Source organism: Peromyscus leucopus, chromosome 6 (assembly GCF_004664715.2).
Source record: "Peromyscus leucopus breed LL Stock chromosome 6, UCI_PerLeu_2.1, whole genome shotgun sequence".
Lineage (NCBI taxonomy): Eukaryota > Metazoa > Chordata > Mammalia > Rodentia > Cricetidae > Peromyscus > Peromyscus leucopus.
Genome location: NC_051068.1, coordinates 57,801,120 through 57,811,064, shown reverse-complemented (window position 1 = coordinate 57,811,064; position 9,945 = coordinate 57,801,120). Strand labels below are relative to the sequence as shown.

The 9,945-nt window shown below is 40.9% G+C and overlaps 1 protein-coding gene across 3 annotated transcripts in view; it reads left to right on the top strand.

The window, feature by feature from the left end:
- The first annotated feature begins 5,718 nt into the window (after positions 1 to 5,718).
- Gria2 (glutamate ionotropic receptor AMPA type subunit 2) overlaps positions 5,719 to 9,945 on the top strand; it is a 131,349-nt gene continuing 127,122 nt past the window's right edge. The window contains exons 1-2 of one of the 3 annotated variants that reach the window (XM_028880125.2): positions 5,719 to 6,261; positions 6,779 to 6,919. In XM_028880125.2, coding sequence (XP_028735958.1) covers positions 6,174 to 6,261; positions 6,779 to 6,919 — 229 coding nt within the window. In that variant the 5' untranslated portion in view covers positions 5,719 to 6,173. The remainder of the gene's footprint in view (positions 6,262 to 6,778; positions 6,920 to 9,945) is intronic. The other 2 variants (XM_028880122.2, XM_028880121.2) reach the window with 2 other exon arrangements.

Below are 9,945 nucleotides of genomic sequence, written 5' to 3'. Positions count from 1 at the left end.
AGTCATGGCCATGAAGGCCTGTGGCAGCTGGTCACATTACATTTACAGTTGGGAAACAGAGATAGATACATGTTCGTGCTCACTTTGCTTTATAAATTGTATTTAATTTAAAACTCCAGCCCATGGATTGGTACCAGTAATATTTAAGATACATCTTCCCACCTTAGTTTACCCAACCTAGATAGGTGAGTACTGAGACCTGAACTCAGGTCCTCTGCAAGAGCAGAATGTACTCATATCTGCTGAGTTATCTTTATAGCCCTCACAAATATCACTAGCATCCTATTTTAAATAAATAAATAGAGAAACACTTCATTGGGCCAATGTTCATGGTATAACTTTAGATATATATTTTAAAAAGGAGGAAAATGACTGTAGGTCTATCAATAAAAAGTAGTATTTTAAAGCTTCCAAGATCTCATTTTTATCTTCATAATGTGATTGTTGTTAATTTGTTGCTTTATTTGACATTTTTTTTTCAATAAGTTGAAACTGTTAGAGGAAACACTGTAAAGGAATGATTCGCAAGTTAACTTTCACATAATACCTCTTTTCCAAAGAGCAAAGTCAGCATCAAGAGCTAATGCTGCTGCTGTGATCGTTAGCTCCCCTAACTCTTTCAGGGCCACGGAAAGCCTCACCTTCCTGTGTACATTCCCGATTTCAGGCTTCTCCTCAATCAGTGCTGTCTGCCACTGTCTCCTTCCATGGAAATCAGCTTTCTCTCCCCATCCCCTCACACGTCTACTGGCAAATCCTAATAAGGGTCTACCTAAATTTGTTGTTGGTGCTGGTGTTGGTGTTGTTTTGGTTTTTCAAGATAGGGTTTTTCTGTGTATCCCTCCCTGTGTGTCCTGAAATTTGCTCTGTAGACCAGGCTGGCCTTGAACTTAAAGAAATCTGCCTGCCTCTGCTTCCCAAGTGCTGGGATTAAAGCCATGCATCCCCACTGCCCAGCTACTTAAATACTTTTTCAGTCTAACTTTTTCTTCATATCTATGTTATAGCTCTGTTAGTTCAACTCCTTGTAACCCCTTCAGAAAAACAGACTCATACCACCTCTTCCTACTTTCAGTGGGCTTCTACTTAAACACTGCTTCAAAATAGCCTAAAAAGCAAGTCTTAAGACCTCATATCTCTGTGATTTATAGAATGTCTCTTCATGTATGTATTGTATATGTAGATAAAATATACACATTTATATTCACATTTATAAAATATACATGTGTAATATATACTTATTTATATACTATATATAATTCAAATTATAGTCTTGCTTGTTTCTGCCACTCATTTCTTTCTCACATTCCTTATCCTAGAAACACTGTACTGCTTATAATTCTCACCATGTGCCCATGCTTTTGCTGATGTCATTGGCTTTCTATGAACTGCCTTCCTCGGCAAAATTCTAGCCTTTTCTTAGCTAAGCTCTGCTTGACTCAGTCCAGGTGTGAGCCTTTGATGACATGTTTCTTCCCTTGAAATCCAAGATGCAGTTTTGGCATTAGGGATAGTTGACTACTATTCTAGTTTACTTACTGTTACTGTGATAAACAAAAGCAAGTTCAAGAGGAAAGGACTTATTTCAACTTACAGTTTACTGTCCATCATTGAAGAAAGCCAAGAGAGTAAGCCAAGGCAGGTGCTGGAAATAGAAGACAGAAGAAGGCTACTTACTGGGTTTTCTCCCTGGCTTGCTCAGCAACCTTTCGTATACAGCTCAGGCCCACCTGCTCAGGAATTGCCCTGCTCACAGTGGACTTGGCCTTCCACATTAATTAGCAATTAAGGTAATGCCCTGCAGACGTACCCTGAGATCAGTCTAATGGTGGTAATTGTTGAAGTTCCCTCTTCTGTATGTGTTAATTTCAAAACTAAGATTATCCATTATAACTGCCATCCTCACATTTCACTGATAACTTGTCTACTAATAACTTATCTAATTTTGGGGTTCATCATTTCCTCATCACATGACCTTAATCCTTTTCTTTATAGCATCAATCATAATAGATAAATACTGTAGTCCTTTGGCTATGGATGTCAAAATTGAAATTCATGTCATCAAAACCTTCAAACCTAAAATGAATACTATGTTTTTTCTATTTTAGGACTCTATACTTTAAATATCATTTGTATGCACATGCATACACAAACGTATATCTATACATACACATTTATAATGCTTATTAAGCCCATTTAGATATGTATTCTTGAGCCTTGAGTTTGATATGCCGAGTCAATAATTAAAAATTTGACAAAACAACAGTATGAACAATATTGCCTCAATCTGAATATTTATGCTATTATTAATGGAGAACCTCAGAATGTATTTCTCTTTATATTTAGATCCTCATGCCTCTTCTTCCCTTTTTTTCTAGTGTCTTAGGAAATGAGGTCTCATGGTTAGACTACTGGACCTCTGTTCTATCTGCAGTAACTGTTACTTTGCACACTTTCTGTGGACAGAATGCAGTCCTATCCATTTCAGTGGCTAAGTTGTAACCAAGCCTTTCAAGGGTTATGATGACTTCCACTTGGTCAGACACTATCAGTATGAACTACATCACCTGTGTTTGTAATACTTTTTGCCTAGGATTGCAGCCTGAAGTTTGTTTCCAGTCTGTTCAAAATTACTACCAGACCATTTGCCATACATGATAAAATTTCTCTATGAAAATTACTTGCATTGCAGAATATGACTATAAAATCTAAAGAGTTGACAAACTTTTAAATTCTTTAAGTAGTTTATGAAAAATTAAATCATTTTCTTTAAGAATTAAAAGAAATTGTAATTGAAATAAAGGTGGACTAAGTTATACATTAGCAAGTTTATATCTAACTCTTATTTGTAGCTTTCATACTAAGAATTATATTTAAATACAAGTACATATTGAAACCAACAGTACCATCCAACCACTGAAACAATTAATGAGGAAGATAATATTTTGTGTTTTTTTTTCTTTCTGTGAGTTTTCTTGCATCTGAAAAAAATGTTGAAGGTCTACATAGTTTCCAGAAATGAACAGCAGAGGGCAGGAAATAGCAACTGGTCCTTGTAGCCTACTGCTCTATTCAACTTCTTGTAATATTCAAAACTGATTTTATTATTGATAAGTTTAAGATAAATATTCAAGAAGCATTAAGCTTTGTGGCTTTAAAGGAGGATCTTTGGGCATATGAAAACCAAACACCAGTCTTTTCCCACTTATTTGTATAACCATTTACTCCATTCAGTCTAACTTCATTATACTTAATTAGACAGCATTCTGTGGTGAAAAGAAGTATTGACTACCTAATGTGCTGTACTGAAAAGCTTTATGGAAGTTAATATTAATGTAATTATGCTGCATTTTAGTAGGAAATGTTTCTAGGTGTGTGAAGGTCAGATGTTCACCTAAACTATAAACACAGATTACTAGAGCAGCAATTGAATTACAGATAATGCCTGATAATATTTTATAGATCTTATATACCAATTATAATTTATTAACAGAAAGTAGTATTTGCTAAGGTTGTGCATGTTCCCTGGGGAAAATGCACCATGATTTGGCAAATTTGTGTTCTGTCACGATATAATTCAATTTTGAGTTCATGTCTGCCCTTGAACATTAAATAGGTCAAGATGGAAGCAGCTTTTGAAAACCCTTTTCTTTTACATTTTAATTTTCTTTAGAGACATGTTAGGTATCACAATTTCTTTCCACAATTAAGCTACTTTCTCTTTATTTCCAACTCCCATCCCAAAGCACTTTGGATGAGGCTCAAGATGCTTTGTGGAAAATCCTGAATGGCAAGACAAAGAAGAAGGGTCGAAGAGATAGTTTGTGTGTTGTATCTGCTGATCTGTTTCTTTTGGTTCATAAACTTCAAACTACCCTTGTGTTTGGCATCAGAAACAGAAATGAAACTGTGTGTGAATGTTTGATTATTCTTTGTAAAAAGTTGGGGTACTTACAATCCTTGTTTTCCCTACAATTTTATCCTCATTGACTTTCTATCATGCTTCATGTCTTTTTATTCAGAGGACCGACTTAATATTTATTATAGAGTTTTTTTATTCAGAGGTGAAATAGATTATTATCTACACAAACAATGGTATTTTCACCTATAATATGTAAGCTCAGTAAGTTATACATACATTCTGCATTCTTGGCTTAGGAACATACACACACACACACAGGGAGAGAGACAGACAGACAGAGAGAGACAAAGTGACAGAGATAGAGATAGAGACAGAGGTACACAGAGAGAGAGAGATCAAGCTCACAGAGTTTAAAAGCCACAAGGACTGCTCTGCTTTTTGCTTTCATTCATCCCTTCTCATTTTAATGCTGAAGATGTATCTTAAGAAAAATATTTTAATAAATGGAGAATTTGAGAGCCGGTGTGACTGAGGGAGAAGTAGGAGTTAAGATGGTTAAAAAAAAAAGGATGCTACAATGTGTGATACTAAAATCACCTTCTCTCTACAAGATATAACCATGAAGTGCTCTGGCGCACTTTGGACCATCAGCAGATTCTTCCGTTGATGTTGTCAACTGCAGTCTCCTGGCTCCTCGCAACGATTTTTCTGAACTGAGTCTTTATTTCTCTATTTAAATAAAAAACATACAATTTGTTGAATTTCCGAGGCAGCAGAGAGAATTGCCACAGCAGGTATACAGAGACTGCTTGGTATGCCATAAAATGTTGAACATGAGTTTCACAGGCATATACAAACTCCAGTACTCTCTACCGACCTCCTCATAAACTTTAATTTCTAACTTATTCTTTATTTCCCAGAGGCTCAAGCAGGCTTGCTGTAGTGAGGTAACTTTTTTCCATGATGTAGTGGTTATTTTTTTTTAAGTTAAGCCCAAAATGTGATGGGGTATCCAGTTTGTAACAAAGTGTCTGGAAAGGTTCTGCATCCTTGCAGCCCTTCTAGACTGGCTTGGTCTATTTTTCCCCCTCCCAGGATACTACGATTCCTTTCAATCCATATAAAGAAAGGACATCTAAGAGCCCAGTCTACATGACCCTACAGTAGGAGGGAGTCTTCACTGAAGTACAAGAGCAATCCACAGGCAGTGTGGCTTGAACAAATCATACCATAACCCAAAGGGACATACTCCAAAGATGTATTTCCACATAAAGCCCTTCAAAGTTTCATGCCAGGTACGCTTTTTGGTCATCTTTTGTAGTTAAGGATAGAATTTTGGGTTTCCCCGAGATTATGCCTACATCATATAAAGCCAAAGTTCATAAATTTGGAAATCTTCTCTTCGGGAAGTATTTTGTTTGCTTCTTAGCTGGGTCAAGTAACAAAAAAGTCAGTGTGTCGGTATTGCTAAGTGGATTTTCAGATGATCAAATCATAGTCGTTTTTGTTTAATGAAAAACAACAGGGCCCGGCAGAAGAAAGCTCCACCGCCAACAGCAATTAGCAGCAGTTCGGCTTCCTAGGCATAGCAACCGGAAATCAGTTTTGCAGCATTTGGATCTGGCTAGAGCATCTCTGCAGCTAGAGAGAGCCCTGCAATCTCAGCCCTGGGCGCAGACCGAAGCGCTGTCCTCGGTGCTAAAATTCAGATGCACAAGACTGGAGGTCTCTAAGAGGCACTAGGCTGCCCGGTTTTGAGCTGAGCTTTCTCAGCACCGCGCAGGAGCTACCAGGGCTGTGCGGGGTGCGGGGCGTTGTGCGGGGGAGGGGTGGCTGCGCGATCCCGCCGCCTGCCACGAGTCGCGCACGCGCGCCCGAGACTGCCTGCCCCTCTCTGTGACTTTCCTGTGTGTGTGTGTGTGTATGTGTGTGTGTGTGTATGTGTGTGCGCGCGCGCGTGTGAGAGAGGAGAGAGGGAGAGGAGAGCTCGAGAGAGGGTGATTGTGTGAGTGCATGGGAGGGTGTTGAATATTCCCAGACACCGGGACCACAGAGGCAGCTCAGCTGAAAACTGCATTCAGCCAGTTCTCGGGACTTCAGGAAAGGGGACAGGACGCAAGGCATCAACAGCCACCAGCAAGACCTGGGAAATAAGGATTCTTCTGTCTCCACTCAGTGTTTTTAGCAGCTCCTTGCTAAAATTTCGATCTCAAAATGCAGAGGATCTAATTTGTTGAGGATAACGGCCAAAGAAGGAAGAGAAGGAAAAGGGAAAAGGGGTTATTTTGTGGATGCTCTACTTTTCTTGGAAATGCAAAAGATTATGCATATTTCTGTCCTCCTTTCTCCTGTTTTATGGGGACTGATTTTTGGTGTCTCTTCTAACAGCATACAGATAGGTAGGTACCTTTTGTGTTATGCCTTTGGATTGTGCATAATTTGTTGGTAATCTTTGTTCACAGTGGGCAAATTAATTCATGTCATGTAGACTTATGTCATACCTTGACTGCATTCCAGATTTAAACTACCTAGAATATACATGATTTTCTTAGGCTGAAGCAAAAAGAAATGACTATGCCTTTTGACACAATAGAGAGAAAGATTTGCTCATTTCTGACCCCCCGGACTGCGTTACTTCTGCCTTGAAGGCATCTTCTAGTGTGCTCAGATTTTCTGGGGGTATGAACGCAAAGCTTGCGATTAAGGAGAACATTCCTCGTCCTCAGACTCTCCTCCGTGCCTAGACCCATTGACCATCTTTTGGGTGTCCAACCCTTTCTGCCCAACTCAGTGATTATGTTTATCCCGGCGGTTAGTGTGAATGAGAGACTCCGGGGTTGCTGGGAGCTAGCAGCTCCGCTCTTATCTTCCCAGGGCTCTGACATGGTTCTCTTGCTTGCTGTTTCTTCTCTGCAGGGGGGCTATTTCCAAGGGGCGCTGATCAAGAATACAGTGCATTTCGGGTAGGGATGGTTCAGTTTTCCACTTCGGAGTTCAGACTGACACCCCATATCGACAATTTGGAGGTAGCCAACAGTTTCGCAGTCACCAATGCTTGTAAGTAATGAATATGCATGTCTTTCCAGTGCTGCACAGGGAAAGGAAGCTAGTGAATGCGAGTGTGGGATGGTGTGTGTGTGTGTGTGTGTGTGTGTGTGTGTGTGTGTGTGTGTGTGTGTTGCTGGCCTGTCATGTGTGGGTGGGAGTGACTGCACACGCGCGTGCGTGTGAGGGTGCAGAGAGAGAAGGTGGCTGTAATCTTGGGGACCCCCACTGGCCGGCAGGCAGTGAAGAGGGGGCAAAAGGCAATGAACAGTGTGCCTGTGTGCACACTGAGAAACCGGGTAGGGCTTGGACTCGGACAGGTCTTTATCGGGTTAAGGGGGTTCTTGCTTGATTCTGGCGCCTCCAAAGAGACTTTCCCAACCCCCTCCCTCTTGCGCGCTTATTGGCACCCTACCAACAGAGAACACGTTGTTCCCCAGGGCGCGCTGTGGGACTGTTGGACAGATCCCATGGGGGAACTGCCTTAGTCCTGTAGCCTGGCAGGGCAGCTCCGACCTGCAGTCTCCATGAGCCCCACATCCTTCCATTTGTACCGGACAAGTTGTTAAAATGGTTGTGGAGTTGGGCCCGGGGCTGTTACATAATGCCCACCCGAGGGGCGCGGGCACGAGGCTGACGCAGGCCCTGACTGGCTGGTGTGTGAGGGAGGGGAAGGGATTTTAAACTGATAGGGACCCAGAAGGGATGAGGATGCAGACAGTGGGGGATGCGGGTGGTGATGGGGATGTCTGCCAGTTTGAGGGAAGGAGGTTAACAAGCCACAACTGTCGCCAGCAGAAGAGGGAAGAGGAAGGCGAGGACCAGAAGCTAGGTCCGTTCTCAGCTCACTGAAGCTCCTGCCTAAGTGGAGCCAAGGATGGCCAGAGCACTTGCTGGCTGCGCATGCTTTGTTCCAGGGTTGCAGGCTTGGGCAAAGGCGACTGGAGAATGAGAATGACTCGGAAGCGATTGCAACCAGCAGAGTTTTAAAATCTGAAGAAGTCGCAGACCAGCCATTTTAGCATTTGCAGTACTCAGTATCAGTCCCTGTCCTCTGCGTAGGGCTCTGGAACTCGCGAGGACGCTCTGGCAATGCTTTGGGCAAAATGATCTGAGCCCAGTCGCCCAGTAAGTGGGAGGTCGCCCGAGGCCAGCAGCCAGGTCCCTGCACGGAGGCAGCATCCTGAGTGCTCCCAGCCACCACCATTTCCGGCCTCCAGGCTGGCAGATGTTTCCTGCCTTGATGTTCTCAGCTTCCATTCCATAGATATCAATTTGGGGGAAGATTTGCAGGTGGCTTACCTCCCACTTTGACTCCCATGTAACAGAGCGGAAAATCACCAGAGGAAATACCCACGACAGTATTCCCACAGCCGGTTGCCATCCCACCCACTTTCCCCTAAGAAGCCTGTCATGTATTCTGTGCTTTAGCTCTGTAACACCAGGGACATAAGAAGGCCAGGTTGCAACTCCTGTCCCCGGATAAATGAAAAAAAAAATTAGGGTGATAATGTGATTGTGGTCATTTACATGACAAGAATTCTAGCTTTTCTAAAGGAGCAACTTGAGAAGACAGGCATTCTCTTAAAATGTTAATATTAAGGAAAAATACAGATAGCAATAGAAATGATAGAGAAATAGGTTAGAAATGGAAATGATAGACAAGAGAATTTGCTCATAGAAGATGGCTCAGTTGATGAAGGCGTTTCCCATTGAACCTGCAGACCTGAGTTTACTCCCTGGGTACCTGACACCAGAAATAGAGAACTGACTTCTCAAAGTTGTCTTCTGACCTACACATGCCCCTTCCGATTAAATAAGTGAATAAAAAATTAAAACGTAGTAGAATGTTATAGAAGTGCATCACAGTGCAATAAATGTTATTACGTAACAGGTACTAAGAAATTGTTTTAAGTGAATGTCAAAGGCGTCCATACTTGACCTAATTACCTACTGAATTAGGCTGTTCATGTGTTATCAAGAAATTTCTGTCTCTTGTTAGTTTCAGTTTGACATGACCCTGTGTTGAGTATTTTACCTAGCTGTATTTATATGCACAAATACAGTGTCACAATGCATTGCAAAGTAAGTATGTATATAGATTCTGAGATATTGACAAGACATTTTGAAAATACTTAATAGTCAAGAAGTTGATTATTGATAAAACATAATGAGATGAGCTTACTAGGAAAATAACAGATACATCCACCAAACTAATTGAGTATTTCTCGATTCCAACAGGTGCTGAGCCACTGTATTGGGGCTCTTTAAGGCTCAGAGATTATAGTTTGTGTGGCTTGTATCCTCAAGCCCAAATTTAGTGAATGGGTTATTTCTAGTATAAATTGAATTGAAATAAGATACGTGATGAGATTACATACACATGGAACAAGTGCACAGTTTTCATTTAACTACTACATTTCATATATCCAACCATAGTTCTGAGAAACCAGTATATCAAGACTTCATTTTTTTCTATAGATTTCTTCTTTTTCTTAAAAAAATACTGAAGCAAAAAATTTTAAATGTTCTTTCCAAGAACAAAAAACTACCCCACCCACAGATCATCCCACCAGACACCAAAAAAACATGGAGGAACGAAGCAAAAAGATGCCACCAGGAGAATCCAGCACCTTGACTCTTGCAGCCCACATGCTGTAAGCTTACTGACCACTACCTACAACTAGTAAGGCAAAATTACAGAAACAAAGCTCTCTCGACAGATTTTTTTTTAGAGTCCACATTAGCTAGTGGACTATGCAAAGTCAATTTACATATTTAAAAATTAATTTTATCCTTTAAAAAAATTCAAAACCAGCAAAGAAATGTATTTCCATCATTTTTCTTTTTTTTTCTTTTCCTAAGGAAAAGGGAAATTGCAAAGTTAATTTAACTCTTTAAAGGGAGGAAAGGAGATGGGGGGGATATGTGTGAGGCACAACCAAACAACCACTACTTCCCTGGTTAAATAAATGGGAGTCTCTGCTGTCAGATGTATGAAGCTAAACATGATCATTTAAATCTGCTCTGGATTTTAC